The sequence below is a fragment of the Sciurus vulgaris genome (genome assembly GCF_902686455.1).
Source record: "Sciurus vulgaris genome assembly, chromosome: 9".
Taxonomy (NCBI): Eukaryota; Metazoa; Chordata; class Mammalia; order Rodentia; family Sciuridae; genus Sciurus; species Sciurus vulgaris.
The window spans coordinates 56645213-56670765 of record NC_136469.1 but is presented as its reverse complement, the minus strand read 5'-3'; the positions used below and the strand labels follow the sequence as shown (position 1 = coordinate 56670765).

General features: G+C 34.0%; 1 protein-coding gene and 1 pseudogene across 2 annotated transcripts in view; one reads left to right on the top strand and one right to left on the bottom strand.

Moving 5' to 3' along the window:
- Positions 1–278: 278 nt before the first annotated feature.
- Positions 279–25553, bottom strand: part of SLC9B2 (solute carrier family 9 member B2) — a 138845-nt gene continuing 113570 nt past the window's right edge. Inside the window, exons 14-19 of the mRNA XM_079154684.1 lie at positions 21160–21335; positions 9183–9289; positions 7813–7962; positions 4565–4673; positions 3896–4032; positions 279–614 (exon numbers count right to left, since the gene is read on the bottom strand). Of these exons, the coding sequence (XP_079010810.1) occupies positions 399–614; positions 3896–4032; positions 4565–4673; positions 7813–7962; positions 9183–9289; positions 21160–21335 (895 nt within the window). The 3' untranslated portion in view covers positions 279–398. The remainder of the gene's footprint in view (positions 615–3895; positions 4033–4564; positions 4674–7812; positions 7963–9182; positions 9290–21159; positions 21336–25553) is intronic.
- Positions 11378–12484, top strand: LOC306670146 (glyceraldehyde-3-phosphate dehydrogenase-like; annotated as a pseudogene). Its single transcript has one exon. The product of its transcript is annotated as a glyceraldehyde-3-phosphate dehydrogenase-like (transcript).

Below are 25553 nucleotides of genomic sequence, written 5' to 3'. Positions count from 1 at the left end.
ACTGAAGGGTAGGTAGTCCTACTTCTCCCATTGGAAAACAGGTTATTTTACCACGTTCAACATTCCAAGTTTTTTCTTTCTGTCATTAAGTGAATTTTTTATAATTAGTTTGTATTATGACATCAAATTCAACCTTATTAATTACTTAAATCTTCTTCAGGTGTTTACAGATTAACTTTGTTCTTGAAATATGTAAATACTAAGAGAACATTCCATTTAATACTGTTTTTATTGAATTTACTTTAGAAGCAAAAATCAGAGAATAGCCCTGCAAAGAAATCACATATTTTCTAAATCCTGGGTTCTATGTACAGTCTCTGCATATTTGTACTTCAATATTTTTCTTTTATGTGAGATAATTCATTAAAACGAGAAGGTGGGCAATAGCAAATAAGTTTTTAATGATGGCCTACATTTGGCAAATGCAGTTTTATTTTGTCTGGCTCGTTATGGCGGGTAAGTATTTTGGGCCCCAGTATGCCAATAAGAAGAGCCCCATTTGGAGCTGTGATCAAGATGGCTAAAAATGCTACTGTCATCACATCCTTCGCATACGATTCCAAGCTGGGTGCAGAGAGCCTTGCTGTTTCTAGAGCCAGAGGACCTAATACAGCCTGCATGTAGGGGTGAAATGGGACATAAAGAAAAATGTTAATCAAGGTTAACATATAGTAACAGTAGCTGGCTCTGCTAAAATAAATAAAATTTAACCCTAGACTGTTAGAAAAAAAGAGAAGACTAAAAATGTTGAGTGCTTTTCATATATTACTCATTAGTTCTACATTCTTTCTAGCAAATATGTGTGGAAGAAGAGAATACCAGTGACAAATCAGCATGTGGATATTTTGGGGCTGATTTTGTACTTCTGTCCCTTCAGGTTCCCCATGTTTAAATCTCTCTTTTGTGTGCTCAACTTGCCCTCAGAAGCTCACAAGTTCTAAGTGAACCAAAGTTTTGCTTAGTTGCCTTTACCACACCCGACCAGGTTCTTGGCTACAACAAGAGAATGAAAATATTGAGGTTTCGCAGCATTCCCTAGGACTTGATTCTTTTACTGTTCTTCCTTCTTGGGAGTAGTGTGATACAGAACTAACAAGAGGTTTAGAATATGGCATAACGAGTTTGACTTCTATTTTTGCAGCAACCACACCAGTGATCTTTTAAAAGTAACTCAAGCTCCTTGACCAAATTAATTGTAAAAATAATAACTTAATATTTATTTCACTGGATGGTTGTGGGAATTAAATATGAAAATGCAAAGAACATCTGGCACATAGTAGGTATACACATAATTTTGAGTTTTCCTCTTTTCACTTGTTCCTCATTCCCTCCAGGGAATTCTGTCGTAGAATGACCTTACTGACTCTTATCTCACCCCGCCCCCCAGGTAATCTATTATATTTATTTTTAGTAACATAAGACAAGAATTGAACCTAGGGGCCTTCTCCCATTGAGCTGCATCTTCATCACTTTTTTATTTTAATTTTTATTTAGAGACAAGGTCTCCATAAATTACCCTGATTGACTTTGAAACTTGTGATTCTCCTGATCAACCTGCCAATTGCTAGAATTACAAGTGTTCCCCACCTTAGAGGCATAACCCTCTTTCTTTATATTTACTTATGTAGGCAAGAAATTGCCTTGACATTTTTAGGAATTAAATACAAATATATCTTCTATGGGGACGCAAAGTAATGGCATAACGATAGAAACATTTCATCTGAGATGGGACATTCTGGCAAAAGAAGCCCTCAATTTAAGATTAGTTTCCATATCCCTGAGTGATTAATGGTAGTATTGTTTTTATATGATAATTTTCTGTTTACTGAACAAAAGCATGTGGTAGATGCCAGAAAGAAAAAGATAAATTCGACAGAAAATCAACTCTAAAGAATCTTAAGTTTAGAAAAGAACATGAAACGTTTTGAACATGAAAGAACAGTCAAGAAATCATTACTATTGAGATGATGATGATAATGGTGACACTAATAATAATTTTTACACAGTTATATAGAATTTGTCATATGTTAAGTACTCTTCTTTTCTGGTATTGGGGATTGAACCCAGGGGCATTTAGCCACAAAGCCACATCCCCAGCCCCTTTTACTCTTTAAATTTTGAGACAGGGTCTTGCTAAATTGCTTAGGGCTTGCTAAGTTGCTGACCTTGAACTTGTGATCCTCCTTCCTCAGTCTCCAGAGCTGCTACAATTCATCAAGTATTATTATTATTATTATTTTTAAAATAGTCTTCGTTGTAGATGGACACAATACATTTATTTTACTTATTTATGTGGTGCTGAGGATTGAACCCAGTGCCTCACATGTGTGAGGCAAGCACTTTACCACTGAACTACAACCCCAGCCCTCAAGTATTATTCTTAAAGCTATACATTTATTAATTTATTTAATCCTCTTGACAAATCTATAGTAACTACCATTAGGTGATAAATGATTCCCACTTAATGACTGAGATTTAGTAGTATTTCTTTAGAAGAATCCAATTAGCAAACTAATCTTACATTTGTGAACTAAATTCTTTATTTACCCTCTTGATATCTTCTATTTTTCCACTCTAATTTCCATCAGTATCTCTAAATAGAGAAATAAGAGAAAAGACTGAAGCTTTGTCAGTTCTATTTCAGCAGCGAAGAATGGAGGGGGAAAAAAAAAGAAAAAAGAATAAAATACCATAGGATTTGAGTGGGTAGTTTCTTCTTATATCTGCTTTAAAATTATGACTAATATAATTGCAAGTGTATCTTTGGAAGGAGGGAGAATAGAGGAATAGATATTTCTTTTGTAAATTTTAACCTCCCATGGCAGACGTTAAAAACAAAACAGTTATCATTATTTACATTTCTTGAAGGTGAGATAAAATAAACAATAACATTGTTAAATGAGCACTACCCATGTGCCAGAATTATGCTAAGCACTTTACATGGATTATTTAATGAATCCTCACAACACCAATCCGAAGTAGATGCTCAGATCAAGGTACTGAGAAATTAAGTAATTTAGCTGAGGTTAAAGTTAAGTAACATGGTATTTAAAAGATACAGTCTAGCCTTAATGGGCCTGTTTTTCTAACAGATATCAGAGAATTTGTTGCATGGAAATTTATAACCTTGTTTTGAAATGACAATGGAGAAAAAAATTTCCAGGGAATTAAGGTATTTTGTTGCCAGGTTAAGCAGTATAACAACTAGTACCAATATCTTTTAGTTGGAGGAGAATATCATTGGATAAGAGGGCAAAACTATAACGTCTCCCTTTTCATTCATTCATTTATCCATTCATTTTTGTAAGCATTCCACATTCCTCCTGCCTGTCAAACACTGTATTAAATGCTAGGGAAACATAATGAAAACAAAACAAAAACAAAAACAAAACACCAAAAACAAGATACTGTCCTTGTCCTTCCTATATAGTATATTGAGGGAATTTGATTATTAATCAAATAGTCATAAAAATAAATGTATATTAAAAAATAAATGTATATAGGCATTCATGTGGTGGAATGAGTCGCAGGGTTAGAAAAGAACCCTTTCTTTAGGAAAGATAAAAAAATGTGTTTACACTTTAAAATCATAACATTTAACTCTATAATATTCAGCAGAATATAAAATATATTCTTAATTTATATTTTAGGAAAGTAGAAAAATATTTGCATAAAACTTAGGAAGTATTTGTCATGAAGAGTACATTTTTAAATTTCAAATTAAGTGCTTCTGAAACATTTTTAAAAAGTTAATTTTAACAGTTATCAAACATTTTAAAAGTAAGGTTAAATTACATACATTTTGTGTATTTTGTGATTGGAGAAATATTTTTCATTAAGAATTATTAAAAAATCATGAAAATTAAAATTATTACAATGATTTAGTATTTCTTACCTGGACTGTTGCTTTGGGCATCCACCCTAAAGCAATAAATATTTTCTCCTTAAAAGTAAAACCAGCAAAACACATCAATACAAATGTGACTGAAATTCGAACACATACTGCCAAAATCAAGGTAATAGCACAAATGCCTGTAACAGATACAAACAAACATAAATACCAAAATAATTGGGAAGAAGTGGTTCTTTGTGCCTAGAGATATCATTTCTAAAATTTTTGAAAATGTTTTAAAATTGTTGCTACTTTATGTCTATTTTTTAGTAAAATAATAATTATAAAGGATGCAAATATCATTGAGGCTTTGACATAAAGTGCCAGAGACTATCTGATGGTGGGAGTTCCATGAGAAATGAGACCCATGACATTTACTCTATTCTGAACTAATAGATTTTGTATTGAACTTCTGCAATTCTGAACTAATAGACATTTTTTTGGAATGCTCTTAACTGAAAATACCTGGTGGTATCTATATTTACCTAAGAAAAAAACAGACAAACAAAAAGCAAAAGCAAAAACAAAAACAGGGTCAAGGAAGAGCACATACGTGAGTTTCTGAACAAGGTTCTTATAGCCAAAGATACATTATTAGAAAAAACAAAAAGTATTTATGGATTTTCAAAATATTTTTGAATCTTATATCTTTTGTGCTTTAATTATTCTTACCAATAGTATTTGATTCAAGAGCTGAAACAGTTACTTCTGATCCAACTAAACCAAAAAGAAGAGGTTGAAAAATATCCCAGGTATTTGCAACAATATTTTGGACTCTAATCTGTGTAAAAGAGAAATATATTTATAGTTTTTGTGAGTAAAGATAGTTGCATTTGAGAAATTTACTTTTCAAAATTCTTTTTAAAATTTGTTCTAATTAGTTATACATGACAGTAGCATGGATGTTGACACATCATACACAGAAGTATAACTTCTTATTCTTCTGGTTGTACATGACATAGAGTTATACTGGTCATGTAATCATATATACACATAGGGTAGTAATGTCCAATTCATTCTACTATCATTCCTACCCCCTTACCTCCTCCTCTCCCTTCACTTTCCTCTGTCTAATCCAAAGTACCTCTATTCTTCCCTAGCCAACCCCCCACTATTGTGAAATAGCTTCTGCATATCAGAGAAAACGTTCAGCCTTTGGTTCTTTGGGACTGGCTTATTTCACTTAGCATAATATTCTCCAGTTCCATTAAAGTTACTTTTAACATTTAATAAACTTAAGATAATTTATTTTTAGGAGAAATTTTGTGCAATTATTTAAGTAAAAAAACAATTTTGTGCAATTATTTAAGTAAAAATGAAAAGAAACCTACAAAATATAAAATAAACAATATTATTTGGTCATTAGGTCACACAAAAAGTGAGATCTTTGGAGCTTCAGAAATATTCAGAGTTCCAGCTTTTCTTTGTAAGGTAACCGAATTGAGAGAATCATATTATGCTTGATGAGAACATACTCAGCTCATGCAAACATTTGAGCTCTTAGAAGGAAGTTGAGAAGACCTCTACTAACAATGAATAGGAAATCCAATGCCCTGAGAGTGAATACTGAGATGATACAGGCTACCAGAAAAAAAAAAAAAAAAAAATCTGGTATGCTGTTAGACCTGCTTCCAAAGGACTCATGGTTATTACCTCAAAATTATTTTTTTTTCTTAAAACCCAAACAAAATGTACATTAGATTTTTTAGTTGCCTGTCTCCCCTTTCTGAGAAGGATTCCCTCCCAGTGCCACTTCCCAATTAAAAGATTACAGGAGAGGCCCCAGTTGGTAGGACAACATATTGGCTCTTCTCCAGGATTTTGGAGGAAGAGATTTTAGTCTCAATCTGGACTTGTCATCCAATACAGAAGATACATAAGAATTCTGATGACTCTTGCTTAGGACATAAGCTATCTTCATAACATTTCCCTTTAAGATTGAGCTTTCTGATAATCATTTGTAAAAGTAAAGTTAAAAAAATAAAAACAAAAAATATTATTTCTCATAGCATATTATCCTATTTATTACTTTTAATATTTAAAAGTATTCATCTTTATTTCTTCTATCATATAAAGGAATTCTAGTAGTTTTCATTTTACTTTTAAATTGTATTTCCTTCATTATTAACTACTTAATTAGTTTTATAATCATGATTATATTGGAATACATTTTGGGTCTACATTTTGGGTAGGGAACTCTCAAGCTGATTCTAAAATTAATCTAAGAAAGAATAATGGGCAGGAATAGCCAAGAAATACATTAAGAAATACATCCCCATTAAACTGGATAACTTCTACATTAGATTTTGAGACATAAAACTGCAGTGATTTAAACTAGAGTGGTACTGGCATGAGGATGGAATAGAGAGGAAGGATAGAGAATTCGGAATTTAACTTATGTTAAAAGATGCATTTAACAAAACTGAATAATTGCTGGGCATAATGGCGCATGCCTGTAATCCCAGTTACTCAGGAGGCTGAGGTAGGAGAATTGCAAGTTTGAGGCCGGCCTCAGCAACTTAGACCCTGTCTCAAACAATAAAAAGGACTGGGGATGTAGCAGTGGTAAAACACACTTGGGTTCGATTCCCAATACCAAAACAAAAACAAAACAAAAACTGAACAATTAATGGGTTAATAAACAAATAATTCAGTGAAAATTGACTATCCAGTATGTATGTATACATATATATATACACATATATACATGTGTTTGTGTCCATGCATATCTGTTATCTATAAATATATATGTATCTATGAATACATAGACATACACAGGTGTTCCTATTGCCTTACTTCACAGCATTCACAAGGATAAATTCCAGGTGGATTAAAAAACTGAATGCTAAAATAAACAAGTGATAACCACCAAAGCATTAGATGATGATATAGAAAATAGTATATCTTTATGATGTTTATCTTATAATCCTGGATGAGGATAGTCCTTAAACAAAAAATAGAATCCAGAACCAAAAAGGAAAAATGGATAGGTGTGGCTATAGAAAATTTTACTTTCACATAAAACACAACATAAACAAAGTTGAAGATAAGCAAAAATTATATGATATAAAATATAGGAGCAGTGGTCCTAGCATATACAGAAACTATAAATTAGAAACAAAAGGCAAATAATCCTATAGGAATAGGCCAAGAATTCAATAGGGAGTTAATGAAGAATAGATGAAACTTTGTCCATTACTAATTAAGAGAAATGTAAATAAAGATAACATCATGTAGATTTTTAGTCATCTGACAGTTAAAAAATAGAACTAAATGAGATATTACATACTCTCTGTACTGTTGGCAGGAGTGTAATTTAGCAGTACCCAGCAGTAAAGAGGCTATTTCTTAACATAGACATTCCATTTCTAGGAACTTAATCCTACAGAAGTATTTGTATACATGAAAAGTATTTGTATGTATGCAATAAGACACATGAACAAAACTGTTCATAGCAGTACCATCAAAAAACTGAAAAGATCTAAATGTTTACAAATAAAGGTTTGGGCAGAACAAATGCTTAATTTGGGGAAGGAAGTTGGATGTTTAGTTATGATGGGGGATGAGGGAATCTTTTACATTTTATTTTGTATGCTTTAATCTTTTATGAATATTTTCATAGATTAATTATACAAATAAAATTTTAATGAAGAAAATAATTAAGTTAATAAAAATCATATAATTATATTACATAATATTTTGGGAAACGTGAAGTCTGATACTATAACTCAACTTTTGATTGTATTTTAGTATATTTCCAGGCGCTTTTTCTAAATATTTTATTTCCTTAATTGATTCATACACTTCCTTGAGGAAATGAAACATCTTTCAAATAGAATAAGGGGATTTTCTAAATGTCCATTATAGATATAAAAATTAGTTGTTTTATCTTTAAAAAATGATGTATTAAAAATATTCACCTTGTCTTTGGACCATTTTGTCCCTGCAATGAAAGACGACACTAGTGTGCATAATCCTCCAGATCCATGTAAACCAATATGTTGGCTGCCTAAGACAGCAGAAATACACATACTCAAAATAAGGAATGCCCTCTTCAATGAAATTTTTTCCTAGAAATAGATATTTAAAATTTGGTTTACATTAAATATATAAGATTTGTCATTATCATTTATTTTTGACGGTTTGCTATCGACTCTGTAAATGTTGTATTAAGTAGTATCTAAAATGTTGATTTTCTTCCTCACCAAATATTTCAGCACACGTTACCAAGTAACAAAATTTGCAAACATTAAACTTTCATCTTCTGATACATCTCTGAGAGTGACATCAGTAAATGGTTATAATATTTCAACTGAAAGCAAAGAAAGGAGAAACCCATACAGTCTTCAGTTCCACATATTCAATGAATTCTTAAAAATAATTTTTTAAATACCTCTTTAGTCAAAGTAACAGTTATAGGTAGGTTAGAGTGGGAGTTAGAGAAATAAAGAGTAATGGCACATCCTTTAGGGCAGGAAAGGTTTATGTTTAACAGTGTTGCCTTTGTCAAAGGACAGCAAGAGCAATTTAAGTCAGAAAATAAAGCAGAGGTAAGTGGGAACCACCTATCTTCCCCCAAGATGTTTAAAGGAAAATTTGGGAGAAATTAGGAAAAACTGACAAATATCAATAGGCAATTTGTAAGAGAAAGGGGTGAAACAGAATGAAGAGGAATACTTTCAGTTAGGTGCACTTTTCTGCAATTCTTTATTCACCAGAGATATCAATCAAGGCCATTGACCTGTATCAATCACTATTGTGTTCTACTTTAAGTAGAGAGGCAATGTTGATTACTTTTGGGGAAAGAGAGTTAAATATGAAATTTAATATTTCAAAGGTCTTCCAAAAGTTCAAATTGTGGAAAGAAATGTCTAATACCACATGCTATGGTTTGGATGTCTAATGTCTCCCAAAAGCCCATGTGTTAAAGGCTTGTTCACCAGTGTGGGGCTACTGGGAGATGGTAGAACATTTGGGAGGTGGGGACCTTGTGGGAGTCTTCAGACCCTTAGGGCATATGCTCACGAAGGGGACTGTGGGACCCCTATTCCCTTCCTATCTTTTCTGCTCCCTGGATCATGATGTAACTGGGTTTGCTCTGCCATGTGCCAGCCATGACATGTACACACCCAGAATCAATGGGGTTAATTGATAGTGGACTAGAATCTCCAGAACTGTTAGCCAAAATAAACCTTTTCTTTTATAATTTAATGATCTCAGGTTCATAACAGTGATAGAAAGCTAACTAACACACTAAAATTCTACACAACAGATTAACTTTTTTATTTACCTGATCATCACTTGGAAAATATCGAATAAAACATCCCAAAATAGTTCCTACCAGCACACCAACAAGTATGTCCCGCAAAGATGATAGAACATTATCAAGTATACTACCTGTAAGGGCACACAATAAGGGAAACTTTTCACAGAGAATTATTTTCACACACACTACACATCAGAAAATCAAAGCTAGGTGGTTCACGAAGAAAGGTAACATTTTACAGAACAAATACACAAAATTGAACCTTTAATAGTGAATGTGAAAACCTATTTAGATCTATTTGAAATTAAATGTGTACATTCACATAATTTAATAAATATACACAACTCAGAAATTTCCATTGTATAAATGGGCCAGAAAACAAAGCAGTAATAAGTAACAATGGCTCCTTTTACCCACCCCAAACTACAAGATTAGGTGAGGTAAAGAACAGAGAGACTGAAGAGGAAGTATTTGTAGTATTTAGCACATGTCTGGTAAGGGTTATATTAATCCTTCTTTTCTGATGTGATGTGCTATTATGCAAAGTAAACAAATCACTTAAATGTAAAAAGAACAACAACAATGTAACATAATTTTATTCCAGGGTTAAACCTAGAAATAGCCATGGGTTGATTGAGTTTCCAACATATTTTATATCCGCAGATAGCATATTTCCATATTTGTAGTTCTTAGCAAGTAAAAAATAATGAACAAAAATATCTGATCCTCAGAGAAACAGTTCGTTTCTCTGGGTATTGAACTAGTTCAAGTATGTAAGTTTATATTTTAGAAATGTTTTTTCCATTAAAAGTAATAGAAGCAGAGTAGTGCCAGCAAGATGGTGGATGGAGAAGCCCCAACCATGGATCCTTCACAAAGACATTGACCGTATAACAATAAATAGTCCAAAATCCTTTATAGAACGCCATAAGAAAATTAAGAAGTTGTAGTAACTTAGGCAAGTGCAATGCCAAGAACAGTGGCATGGAAACAAGTAAGAACAGCTACAGCATTATACCCATAATGGTCCTTACCCAAACACATACAGGTTCACAAGACTGGGAGAAAATACTCAATTTGCCACTTCTCTCTAGTGAAAGGGAAAGAGATAGAACTTTTGGAGGTTGCCTGAGGTACTTGTCTATCTTAGGTGGCTCCAAACATGTATATTTTAGATACCTGAGTGCTAATGAGAACAAAGGAGAGATCAGAGCCACAGACAACTAAGGGAGCAAAAGGTCCCTTAAAGAAACTGGAAAATCTAATTGGAATATTACTTGCATAAACCAAGAGAGGATGCATCCCAGAAAAAGTCCTCAGAATTGATAACCAGGCTAAAGGTCTTGTGTATATTGGGAACGGTGGCAGTCTTTTCAAGTGTTAAATCCCTTCAAAAAAAAAAAACAAAAAAAAAACAAAAAAAAAACAAACAACAACAAAAAAAAAAAACAAGGCATACAAAGAATCATTAACAAAATCAAAGGAGCAAACTAAGTCTTCAAATCTTAAAGAAATGGAGATCTGTGAATTACTTGACAAAAAATGCAAAATAACTATCTTAAAGATACTCTATGAGAACATTAATAGCCAACTAAATAAATTCAGGAAATGATGCCTGAAAAAAATGAGAATTACAACCAGAAGATAGAAACTATTAAAAAGAACCATACAAAAAAATCTGAAGCTAACAAATATGATAACTAAATTGAAAAATTCAATAGAGGTGTTCAACGGTAGAATGTATCAAGCAGAAGAAAGGTTCAGTGAAATGGAAGATAGTTCATTTGAAATTATTGAGTTGAAAGAGCAAAAAGAAAAATAAATGAAGAAAAGCAAAGAGAGTATAAAGGACTTACAGAATGCCAATAAGCACATCAGAATACACATTGTGGATGTTTCAGAAGGGTAAAGAGTGGAAGAGGGGCAGAAAGCCAGTTAAAGGAATACTGGCCCTAAATTTTCCAAATTTGAGAGGAAATGGTCATACAAATTTAAGAAACTCAAAGAACTTCAAGTGGGCTAACTTAGAGACCTAAAATGAAGCACTGTAGTCAAAATGTCAAAGACAAAGAGGGAAATTTGAAAGCAGTAAGAGAAGTCACTTGTCATATACAAGGAATGTTCCATAAAATACTAGCAGAATTCTCTGTAGAATCCCTGCAAGTCAGAAGCAGGTGGGATAATATATTCAAAGTGTCAAAAGTAAAAAACTGCCAACCAAGAAGAGTATTCAGAATAGCATTCAGCAAATCTGTCTTTTAAAAATGCAGAAGAGGCTGTCTGTCCTCCCCATTTGACAGATAGTCACATCTTATCCCATGTAGTGCCAGCTACATCCCTGAGATATGATGGTGATGGTCAGAGTGAACAGATTTGGTTGTGTTGGGCTCCAGGTCACCAGGGCTGCTTTCAGCTCTAGCATAATGGGTATCATCGCCATCAATGACCTCTTAATCGACCTCAAATACATGGTCTACATATTCCAGTATGATTTCACCCATGGTAAATTCAATGGCACAATAAAGGCTGAGAATGGGAAGCATGTCATCAATGGAAAGTTCATCTCCACAAGTGAGATCCTGTCAACATCAAATGGGGTGATGCTGGTGCTGAACATGTTGTGGAGTCCACTGGTGTCTTCACTACTATGAGAAAGCTTGGGCTCATTTGAAGGGTGGTGCTTCATCTTTGCCCTTTCTGCTAATGCCCCCCTGTTTGTCATGTGTATAAACCATGAGAAGTATGACAACTCCCTCAAGATCATCAGCAATGTCTCCTGTACCATGAACTGCTTAGCCCCCTTGGCCAAGATCATCCATGACAACTGAACCCCTGGCACTGTGGAAGGACTCATGACCACAGTCTATGCCATCACTGCTACTCAGAAGACCATGAATGGCCTCTCTGGGAAACTGTGGTGTGATGGCTGTGGGGCTGCCTAGAATATCATCCCTGTATCCACTGGTGCTGCCAAGGCTGTGGCCCTGAAGTGAATAGGAAGCTCACTGATATGGCTTTCCATGTGCCCATTGCAACATGTCAGTTGTGGGTCTGACCTGTCATTGGAAAGAGCTACCAAATACAATAACATCAAGAAGGTGATGAAGCAGGCATCAGAGGGCCCCGTCAAGGGCTTCCTGGGCTACACAGGGAACCAAGTCATCTCCTGAGACTTTAACAGTGATAACCACTCTTCCACCTTCGATGTTGGGGCTAGAATTGCCCTCAGTGACCACTCTGTCAAGTTCATTTCCTCATATGACAATGAATTTGGCTATAGTAACAGAGTGGTAGACCTTATGGTCCACATGGCCTCCAAGGAGTAAGAGAACACAGAGGAAGAGAGAGGCCCTCTGCTGCTGGGGAGTCCCTGCCCCTAACTCAGTCCCTTAGTACACTGGAATCTCCCCTCCCTCCCAATCTCTATCTCAGATCCCCTAGAGAAGGGGAGGGGCTGAGGGTGCCCTACTGTCACATGTCATCAATAAAGTTCACTACACCCAGCCAAAAAAGAAGAAGGAGGAGGAGGAGGAGGAGGATGACGAGGAAGACTAGGAGGAGAAGGAGAAATAAAAAAATTCCCCAGATAAATAAAAACAGAAAGTTCATCACTATAAGAGCTGTCTTGCAGGAAATGTTAAGGGAGTTCTTCTAGTAGAAATGAAAGAACATTAGATGAAAGTACCCAAGCACACAAAATATAAACTTTTATATTAAAGGTAAGTATATAAATATAAAATCCTATACTACTGTCATGGTGGCAAGTAAAGGACTTTTAATTCAGTTATGGAATTTAAAAAGAAAAAATGAAAAAATAACTTTAAACCATGCGAATGACCATACAATGTAAAAAGATATAATAGGTTAATCAATAACATAAAATGCAGAGAAAGAAATGTAGACGTTTTACATATTATTGACGTTACACTGTTATTAGTATAAAATAGATTGTTATAACTGTAAGATGTTTTTATGTAATTCTATAATAACCACAAATAAAAGACCTAATAATGATACACAAATGAAAGAGAAAAATCAGAACATGTTATTACAAAAACAAAAAACAAACAGAACAAATTAAAACAACAAAACAGTGAAACACAAAGTAAGGAAGCAAGGGAGGAAAAGAGGGATGAAATATGTACAAGAGGGAAAACAGTAAAATGGCAAAGGTAAGTCTTCTCACTATTAAGTACTTTGGATGTTAATGAGTTAATTCCACAATCAAAAGCCATCAATTGATTGAACAGATTAAAAAATCAAGATTAAAATACATGTTCTCTACAACAAACTCACTTTAGATCTAAGAAAACACATAAGCTGAAAGTGAAAAATGGAAAGGATATTCCAAATAAAAAGTAACCAAAAAAGAACAGGAGTATCCACACTTATAATAAGCAAGATAAACCTTAAGTCAAATGCTATCACAAGAGATGAGGACTTTATATAAATGATAAAAGGGCCAATTCATGAAGAATATAACAATTATAAATATATATGCACCTAGAAGCAGAGCATCCAAATATATGAAACTAATTTTGACAGAACTGAAGAAAGAATAGCCATGCCAGAAGAGTAGGAAACTTTAATAGTTCACTTTCAATAATAGAACAACTACAGTGTTATGGTTTGGATTTAAGGTATTCCTCCAAAGCTCCTGTTTCTGCAGCAATATTCAGAGATAAAACAATAGCTGTAATCTTATCAGTTTATTCCAGTTTGAATGAATAGGTTGGAACTCTAGGCAGGTGCGGTATGCCTAGAGGAGGTGGATTACTGAGGGTGTGCCCTAGAAGCACATATCTTCCCTGGGGCCCTTTCCTCCCTCCTTCTCTCTGTTTCCTGACCCCGTCATAAGCTGAGAAGCTTTCTCCACTGGGCCCTTGCCCAGTGATAAACTGTCTCACCTTGGACCCAGAGTCATGGAGTCCGAATTTATGGACTGAGACTTCTGAAAAAAAATTTTCCTCCTCTAGGTTGTTCTTGTCAGGTATTTGGTGACAGAGACACAAAAACTGACTAAAACACTCATGGAGGATTAATTAGAAAACAGATGTTCCCAAGTTGCTGGGATTACAGGGATGTTCCACCACACTTGGTAGATGACTTTGAAACATTATAGTTTAACTGGATGGAACTGACATGTACAGTATACTTCAGCCAACAACAAAAAAATATACATTCTTCTCAAGTACACACAGAACCTTTTCCAGGATAGATGACAGGTTAGGTCACAAAACAAGACAATACATTTAAGAAGATTGGAATCATACCACAGTAGAATGAAATGAAAAAGTCACAGCAGAAGGAAAGTAAGAAACTTAATAAACATGTGGAAATGAAACCATACCCTCAACCAATGGGTCAAAGAAGAAATCATAAAAAATCAGAAAACTTCTTGAGACAATAAGAATGTAATCCCAGTTACTCAGGAGGATCACAAGTTCAAGACCAGGCTGGACAACTCAGTGTCTCAAGCCAAAAATTTATAAAAAGGATGGGGGTTGTAGCTCAGTGGTAAAGTGCTTGCCTTGCATGTACAAGATCCTGGGTAGAATCCCCAGTACTGCAAACAAAAAACAAACAAAAGAGCAACAAGAACAAACACAACATACCCAAACTACTTAAAGGATACAGTGAAAGAAATACTAAGAAGGAAGTATATAGAGGTAATCACATATATTAAATAAAAAGAAAGATGTCAAATCAACAACCTAACTTTATACCTCAAGGAACTAGAAAAAGAACAAATTCAAACCAATGTGAACAGAAGGAAAGAAATAAAAAAGGTTGGAGTGGAAACAAAAATGGAATTCAGATAAAAGAAGAAAAAAACAATAGAACTAAAAGTTCTTTGAAAATGCTATAAAACTGACAAACCCTTTGACTACCTAAGAAAAAAAGAAGATGCCAATAAAAAAATCAGAAATGAAAGAGGGCAATGGATGCCATAGAAATAAAAAAAGATCCTATGAGTCTGCTACAAACAAGTATGCACCAACATATTGAATAATTTAGGAGAAATGAACAAATTTCTACAACCTTCCAAGACTAAAACATGAAATTAAAAACCAGAATGGAACTATAAATAATAACTGAATCAGGAATAAAAAAACTCCCAACAAAGAAAATCTCAGGACAAGATGTCTTCACTTCAGAATTCTACTAAGTACATAAAGAAGAATTAACACTAATTCTTTTCAAATTCTTTGAAAAAATTGAAGAGGAAGGAATGCTTCTAAACTAATTTTTATGAGGTTAGTATTACCCTTATACCAAAGCAAAGGATACTATAAAAAACATACGGCAATTTCCCTGATGAATATGCAAAAATTCACAACATAATACTAGCAAACTGAATTTAATAGCACATCAAAAGGATTACATACCATGTCCAAGTTGGATTTATCTCTGGAATGTAAAGGGTTCAATATACAAAAATCTTTCATTGTAATGTAGCATATTAACAGAATGAAGAACAGAAATCACATGATATCTTATTTGGTGCAGAAAAAGCATTCTACAGATCCTATACTCTTTCATGATAAAATCACTCAACTTTAACTAGTAATAGAAGCAAATTCCCTCAACATAATAATAGTTTTATATGACAAGCCCACAGCCAACTACTGAATGGTACAAAACTGAAAACTTTCTCATTAAAATCAGGAACAATGCAAGGCTGTCCATTTTCTCCATTTTTATTTTCATGGTACTAGAAGTCCTAACCAGAGAAATTAGGCAAGAAAAAGAAATAAAAGGCACACATATTGGAAAAGAAAAAATAAAATTATTCTTTTTCATGGATGGCATGATCATATATGCAGAAAATTAACATTTTCATAAAAAACTTAGAACTAATAATTTCATCAAAGTTGCAGGATACCAAATCAAAACTAAAAAATCAGTTGTGTTTCATATACTATGAAAAATCAGAAATGAAAATTAGGAAAACAGTTCCATTTATTCAGTAGCATAAAAAGAAAAAAGTAGAAATTAATGCAACTAAGAAGGTAAAAGACTTGTACAAAATATTGTTGAAAGAAAAGTAGACATAATGGAAAATATCCTGTGTGCATGACTAGAATTCTTAACATTATTAGCATGTTCATACTACCCAAAGTGATCCATAGATTCAATGCAATCCCTATTAAAATCCTAATGGGATTTTTTGTAGAAATAGAAAAAAAAAAAAAAAAAACCCTAAAATTCAAATGGAATACTGAAGAACACCAAATAGACAAAACAATGTTGAGAAAGAAAAACAAAGCTGTAGGCTTCACAGTTCCTGATTTAAAACATTAGAAAGCTGCAGTAAACAAATCATTGTGGTACTGGGAAAAAGACAAACACATACCAAAGGAACAAATGGAAATTCCAGAAATAAGCCTTCACATATATGGTCCAATTATCTTTAACAAGGTGTTGTGGTTTAGATATTAGGTGTCCCCAGAAGCTCGTGTGTGAGACAATGTAAGAAAGCTTGAATGTGAAAGGATTGGGTAATAAGGGTATTAATCTAATCAGTGCATTAATACTCTGATAGGGATTAACTGGTTGGTAACTGAAGGTAGATAGGGTGCAGCTGGAGGAGGTAAGTCACTAAGTGCATGCCTTTGGGGTATATATTTTGTACATGGTGAGTGGAGACTATCTCTGCTTCCCAGTGCCATGTTCCTAGTTACTTTCCTCTGCCACGCCTTTCCAACTTATGTTCTATCTCCCCTCCAGCCCAGAGCAACAGAGTTGGCCAACTATGGACAGAGACCTCTAAAATCATGAGCCCCCAAATAAACTTCTCCTCTAAAATTATTCTTGTCAAGTCTTTTGAATATCCACATGCACAAAAATAAAGTCAGGGAAAGGTTCATTACATTGAATTTGGCAAAGATTTCTTGGATATTACGTCAAAATCACAGGTAACAAAAGCAAATATAGACCAAAGGGAGTACATCAAACTTAAAAACTGCTGTGCCACAAATGAAACAAACAACAGAGTGAAATGTCAGTCCTTGGAATGGGAGGACATAATTGCATGTTATCTCATATGAGAATAATATAAAGAACTCCTATAACACCATAAAAAAATTTAAACACTCCAACTAAAAAATGGTAAAGGCCTTTGCTATGCTCAAAGTTCATGTTCTCTCAAAATTCATATACTGGAACCTTATACCTAGTGTGATAGTATTATGAGGTGGGACTTTAGCAGATGATCATGAGTGGGAATAGGGATTTTATAAAAGGAATTTAAAGGAGTCTGTTTTCTGCTTTTTACAATATGAGGACCCAGAGAAGTTTCCATCTATGAGAAGATCCTCACCAGACGTCAAAATATTGGTGCCTTGATCTTGGACTTCCTAGTCTCAAGATCATGAGAAACAAGTTTTTGTTGTTTATAAATTTCCTAGAGTAAGGTATTTGGTTATAGCAGCAGTAATGTAAATAAGATATACAAATATCCAATAAACATGAAAAGACATTCAACATCTGTAATTGTTAGAAACATGCAAATCGAAACCAAAATAAGATGTCATCACACACACATTAGGATAGTCCATATGTACAAAATAACAAGTGTTAGCAAAGATGTAAAGAAATTAGAGCTCTTGTGCATTGCTGGTGGGAATGTAAAATGGTGCAGCAGCTACTACAAAAAACAGTTTGGAGGTTCCATTTCTGGGTACACAACCAAAATAACAAAAAGCAGGATTTTGAGAAAATATTTGCATATTTGTGTTTACTGTAGCATTATTCACAATAGCAAAGGGGTGGAAACAGCCCAAATGTCCACTGACAGATGAATGGGTTAAGAAATTATGGTATAGAAATACTATGAAACATTGGTCAGTTATGAGAAAGAAGAAATCACATACTACAACACTGATGAACCTTAGGACATTAGACTAACTGAAATAAGTCAGTCACAAAAGATCAAATACTAGATGATTCTACTTACGTGATCTGTCTAGAGTAGTGAGACGCATGGTCACAAAGTGGTGATTTCTAGGGCCCGAGGGGAAGAGAAAATAGAGTTGTTTGATGGATATAGAGTTTCACTTTTGCAAGATGAAAAAGTTTTAGAGATCCATTACACAACAATGTGAACAGAGTTAACACTGCTGAATTGTACACTTCAAAAGGGATAAATGCATGTTTTTACCACAATAAAAAATAGAATTGTGAAAAATGGAAACCAGCTTGATATTTTTTTGGAAGTTCAGTATGATAAAGGTGACATTTCCTTAAGTTGAGAGAGATAATATTCAACAAGTTGAAACTACTGTCTAATATTGTCTACAAACAAGGTTAGATCTCAATATCAGCCATGTTTCAAAATATTGTTGTACTGAAGATCTAATGCAAAAAATAAAACCTTTAAAAGTCCTTAAAAATTTAAGTGGCAGTTAACAGAGTCATGAAGTTGAAAAGGATTGTTTAAACATGCACATGCTTGTTTTTTCATGGTCTTTAGTTCACTACGAGTTAGGTTTGTTCTCCTGTTATATTTTCCTCTGGCACCCAAAACTGTACTACTCATCATGTTATTTAAAAATTTTTTTTGTTGTAGATGGACACAATAACTTTATTTTATTTATTTATTTATTTTCATGTGGCACGGAGGATCAAACCCAGTGCCTCACAGGTGCAAGTCAAGTACTCCACCACTGAACTACAGCCTCAGCCCCTATTCATCATATTTGCAATAATCTGTTAATATAAGCTTCTTGAGAACATGGGCATGTCTATCTGCTGTCAGGAAGCAGTATCGTATAGCACAGAATAGTAATTAAAAGTGTTGTTCTAGATTTATATCTTGGCTCCTTACCTATTGGATCTGTGACCTTGAGTTAAGTTACTTAACCTCTGTTCTTTCATTTCCTTACCTATAAATGAGTGGAAATATGTATGGAACTTACAGCAAGTACTAAGAAAGTTCTCAATAGAAACTAATATTGTTGTTCACTGTTTATCCTCAGTATTTGGCACAGTAGTTAACATAATGCAAGAGGAACACAAAAAATATTTTTTGAAGGAATGGCTCATGCAAATCATGAAAAAATATTGCCAGAATTCACAATTAAAAATTTATAATGTCTGAATGGCATGTTATAAATAGGGACAACTATAGTATATAAAACAAAGGGTTATTGTTCTTAATTTTATACAGAATCTTTGTATGTATGTGTCGGGGGGTACTGGGGTATGAATGTAGGGATCCTCTACTATTGAGCCACATCCCCAAACTTAAAAAAAAAAATTTATTTTGAGACAGAGTCTTGCTAAATTCCTGAGGGTGACCTTGAACTTGTGATCTTTTTGCCTCAGTATCCCAAGTAGTTGGGATTACAGGCTTGCAACACAGTGCTTTACTTATGCTGAATCTTGAAATAAGAACAAAAGATGAACTCATCTATAAGGAATATGCAAAAGATTCTCAAAAAAGAAAAGAAATTTACAAAACATTCCAAAATGTCAATAAATATGAACATTTGTCTAACAAATGTTACATAAAGCACTTAAAGAGATCCTACTTCCACCTATCACCTGTCAAATTAGCAAAAATGGAAGACTAGAAGTTTGTATTATTTTTTTAAAGATAGATCTCCTTATTGCATCCAGGTTGGCCTCAAACTCCTGGGTTCGAGTGATTCTCCTGCCTCAGCCTCCCAAGTACCTGACTCTACAGGTGAATGCCTGGCCCTAATACTTAGTTTTGAAGAGGTGGGGAGAAAATGGCAAGCTTATGTGCCCTATATTACCTATATTGGTAATTCATTTCAAAAAGGTTATAACTGTATATATTTTTATATCAACAAGTCCATTTTGAAGATTAATAAAATTTTAAAATTAAATATAAATATTTCTCGTTAAGATGTTTAACCAGGCATTACTTTAAAGGTAAACACTGAGTCAATTTCAGTTTTGAATAGGTTAAGTAATTTAGATGCAGGTCATTGAATATTATGCGACCATTAAAATGACATGGAAGTATATGTATTATCTATTCTGTGTGAAAAGAAACATGCTTGTAATAATATAGTTAAGTGCAAAACAATTCAGGTAACAAGAATGTATGAACAACGGTCAATAAGTTTTATGAAAATACTAGGAGGGCAGAAAAAGGGAAAGAAGAGAATAGAAGAGAAGTGAAGAGAGAAGTCTGGGTAGTTTTACATCAAAAGGTTCAGAAGGAAATTTTTTATGTCTTTTTTCCCCCATTTATTTATATTGTTTGATTTTTTTTTTTTTTTTTAAGAGACAGCATCTCACTATACTGTCTAGGCTGGCCTTGAACTCCTGAGTTCAAATGGCCCTCCTGCTCCTGCTTCCCAAATAGCTGAGATTATAGGCACACAACACTGTACCCTCAGCTCTTCATTACTTTTCAACATAAAACATATTTTAATGCTTCAGTAATATAGAAGACTGAATTTCAAACACTCTAGATAATTAAAGCATACTAAATGTGCAAATGCTTACTTTTACACTTCTGCAGTAACTTTCAAGAGCTGATATCACCCTGGGAGTCAGAACTGTGTAGTAGGATCTTGTCCAATCATTACCAAACAAGGCACATGGTTGTCTTGGCTTTTTATGTTTAAATTGTCTTAATAGTAGAACCAATGATTTATTAGAATGATCAAAAAGGTACATTTAAAAAAATACCAGTTATTAGTAGTACTAATAATATTGCTGATTAGCTTTTTCTTAATGAAAACTATCATGAAATGCCAAAGCATCACAAGCAGATAAATAGTAATGATATGGATTATTTAATTAATTGAAATATTAATTACTAAAATGAAATCTTTGTTAAGTAGTAGTTTTTCAAACCACTGAATTTCATCATTGATTTAGAATGAACTTTCTACAAAGTATAAAAAAGATGTGAGATTGAAAAGTCTTGGTTATTAAATGAAAAAGTAAAGTCAAAAAGCCTACTTAACGGACTAGACAAAAAGACCAGGAATGCCATGGCAGTTGCTGTGTTGTTTACCTGTAGAGAAGACTATGCTCAACATCGTGTTGAAACCAGTGATAGCCATAATGTCATCCAAACTGCTAGCAGCTATTAGTAAGGTTGGGATGCCTTTCTCAACGCCATATCCTTTTTCTTGCAAAAGCAGCATGGAAGGAACAACGACAGCAGGAGAGACAGCACCTAGTACAAAACTGAAAAAAAGACTTTGAAAACCAGTTTTTAAAATGTGCTTTTAACAAGCGTTAACAACTTTGCAAGAAACATGTTAACCTTTTTAACAATTTCATATGCAAAAGAAACCTCTGCTTTTGAATGAAAATCGTTGAATGGTGATAAAGCTTTCCATGAGTTTGGTGCTGGCTAAAATTTTATAGAGATGCAGCTTAAGATGTTGGATTGAGCACAAATTGCAGCCTCTCCCTCTGTCCCTAAATTATTTCATATGAACATATAAAGATAGTATGAAAATCTATAACCTAACTAGAAAACAAAAAGGGACTCCCAAATGGACATGAAACTATGCATATTCCAGCAAGGTAAGAGACATTTTAGGATTTAAAAAGGAAATCCATAAGCCAGAATGTATATAAATAAAGACTGCTACCAAAGATATGGCACAATTTTAAAGGTGTTCCAAGCCCAGAATAGGCAGATGCTGGGAGCGGGAAGATCTATGAGGAGACCAAATGATTATCTGAAACACCACAGAATAGCCAACAAATCTGCCTTCCACACCATTCCTACCACCCTTGTCAAAGATCACATTTTCCTATTTATGACAGCTTGTGTCTGGGTTCTCTATTCTGTTCCATGCTCTGTGTGTCTGTCTTTATGCCAGAGCCACACTGCTTTTTTGTTCTATTATTGAAGGTTTCTCAAGTGGCATTCTGTAAGCTCCTTAGGTTCTACTTTTCTTCTTTTTCATTCATTTTTCTTTTTGCTCCTCAAACTTGGTAATTTCAAGTGATATGTCTTCATGTTCATCAGTTCTTCTGCTTGATCCAGTAGGTTGTAGGTCCCATTTAGCATATTTTTTAATTCAGTTACTATTGTTTTTCAGCTGTAGAGTTTCTGTATGGTTTTTTTTTTTTTTTTATGGTTTCTCTGTTGATATTCTAATTTTGTTCATGGACCCTTTCTGATTTCATTTAGTTGTCAGTGTGTATTCTCTTTTATAGTTCATTGAGGACCTTTATGATCATTATTTTGATTAGTTGATTTCTGGAAATTCATTGCTTTGAATGAGCTGTGAATCCCTTTTTCTTAGTATGCCTTGTTGTCTCTTCTGAAATTTGGGCATTTTGGAAAACAAAATCTACCTCTCCCAGTCTTTAAGGACAGTCTTTTTGGAGATAAAGAAGTTGACCACCTAGAACTTCTGGGGGCCTCACAGATCTACCGGGGAAGCATATTCTCTGGTCTTGCATGTGTTATTTATGTCCCAGCTGAAGAAGTGACCTTTTTCTACTCTGGAGCTTCCCCGTGTTTCTTTGTGGACCTGCAATCTCCTGGTGCTCTAGTAACCTGTGGGACTTACCTTTGTTTACAGTGGACCCCAGGTGTCCAAAATGTTTCACTTCTTTTTCCATCAGTGCTCCCAGTCAGTGAAATAGAAATCAAACCCTTGGACGACCCCTGAAAAGTCAAAACAGGTCGCGTGTTCCACCTTTCTCTTTCCCTCTTCAGGGAGAAACTGGGAGGTGGGAGTTTTTTCCCAATTGTTCCAAGTTGTACAGGGAGGAGAATGGGTTATGGTGGTTAAAGGCATCAGAATTTCCTAAACTCTCCAATTCATCTCTTCTTAATTTTGTATTTGCTTGGGACACTGTAGTACCTCAAATGGCTTCTGGAGTTCTCACAAGAGCAATGTGGTCCATATATTGTTGTGAAGTTGGTGTCTCTGTGGGTGAAGGAGAGCCTGGCACTTCCTATTCTACTGACATCACTCCTCTGACTGCTTGAACCTTTAAAAACTCCCCAGGTGATTTTAATGTGTAGCAAACTTTGGGACCATTTGATTTTCCTCAGTCCTATCTGGCTTCCTTCATTCCTTCACTGGTTTCCACAACAAATAAATTGCATAAGAGTCCTAATCTCAGCCTTTGGTTCCAGGAAATTTAGTTATGTTTCTTGGTAGTAGGATTGGCCTATTCTCTGCAAGATGGTGATAGCACAAGTAATCACAAGTTAACAGAAAGTCTCAAACACACACTTAAGCCTACCCATTAAAATATCACCAGATGTTAAGAGGAGAGTAAACACTCTCAATTGAGGCATTATTTTTAATAAATAGAAAAATTTATATCATATTTAAGAGACATACTTTAAAGAGAAACCAGAACAAGACTTTGGAATAATTGTAAATATCCTCAGAATAAGGAAAGTATACTGAATCTATTCATAAAAGTTTTTTACATTAAAAAAGTTTATTCTTTTTAGTTATACATGATAGAATCTATTTTGGTGTAGTCACATAAGCATGAAAAATACCGTATTCTAATTAGCATCCAAGTCTTGTGGATGTATACAATGTTAGGATTCACTGTATTGTATTCATATATGAACATAGGAAAGTTATGTCAGATTCATTCTTTCCCATTCCTATCCCACTTCCCTTCCCTTTAATCCCCTTTGTAATACATGGAACTTCCTGCCTTGTTGTGGGTTAGCATTCACGTATCAGAGAGAACATTCAACCTTTGGGTTTTTTTGGGGGGATTGGCTTATTTCACTTAGCATGAGAGTCTCCAGATGCACCCATTTACTGAAGAATATCATAAAGTCATTCTTCTTTATGGCTGAGTGATACTCCATTGTATATACCATGATTTTTTTTTATCCATTCATCTGTTGATGGGCATCTAGGTTGTTTCTATAGTTTAACTATTGTGAATTGTGCTTTTTCATAAAATTTTAATCATAATCCTTGGAAACAATCAATTGTCAAAATAAAAAAAAATAAGTGATGTGGACATAGCTGAAGAGTGACTTAATAAGCTGGAGGATAGAGCAGAGAATTTTCTAGTATGGACTACAAAACAATAAAATGAAAAAAATATATATATATCTTAATAGATACAGAGGAGAGAGTTAGAAGGGACATAATAAGAGAGGACTGGAGAGATAAAATGTACTAAAAGAGTTAGAAGATATTGCCAGGAGCTGGAAAAAAATCTCACACCAAACATAGAAGTCAATTTAAGATAGATTGTAGATTTAAATGTGAAAGGTAAAACAGTAAAATGTCCCTAACATTTTTTCCTCCAAATATTATGTAGAACACATTGTACAAAGACCTATCTAAGGATGTTAAGGAATTATTGTTAATTTAGTTGGAAAAATGTCCTTACCTTTTAGAGGTGGATACTATAAGAACAAAGGGTTAAAATATCATGTTTGTAATTTACTTTCTTCATGAGCTGTTAAGCCTAAGTTAAGGGTATCTGGAAGTTCACATATTATTCTTTCTGCTCTTCTTTATGGTTGAAATATTTCACTAAGAAAAAACTGTCTGAGATTATTACTTTCAAACTTTAATGTGCAAACGATCTTTTGAAGTTTTAGAGTGCAAATAAATTATATAAGAATCTGGTTAAAATGAAGATTCTGATTCAAAAGATCTGGGGTGGGGTCCAAGGTTCTATATTTCCTATAGGTTTTTAGGTGATAACTAGTGTTGCTGTCCAAGGACCATATATAGTACAGCCAGAAACAAACTGTTAGAAAAATCAGAAAAACCAAACTTCCAAAGGGAAAGAAGGAGATTACCTAAAAAAGGAATTAAAAATGAGCTTGATAACAAGTTTCTCATGAGAAAAATTAGGGAAAAGAGATAACAGTTATATCTTAAAAGTATTGAGGGAAATAATTTTGAATTACAATAATACTTAGCAACATAGAAACTACTTTTGGACATTCAAAAGACAAAGTTTACCACCTACTGATCAGTTTTAAAATGAGATCAACACATTGGGAAGTAAATTCAGTTAAAAAAAAAGATCTGAAAGAAAAGCATATACTTTACACTGATAGGCCTTAGGCTGAGTCATAGTTATGGCTTCAAATCTCATTTCTTTTTTTAAAAATTAAATTAAATTTCTTTTTATTTTTACAGACTGCATTTTGATTCACTCTACACAAATGGGGTACAAGTTTTCATTTCTATGGTTGCACACGATGTAGATTCACACAATTTGTGTGATCATACATGTACAAAGGGTAATGATGTCTGTCTCATTCCACTGTCTTTCCTTCCCCTGCCCCTTCCCTCCTCATTTCCCTCTACACAATCCAAAGTTCCTCCATTCTTCTCTTACCCCTCAGTTTCACCCCTGCCCCTCCTTGTTATATATCATCATCCACTTATCAGAGAAAACATCTGGCCTTTGGTTTTTTGGAATTGGCTTATT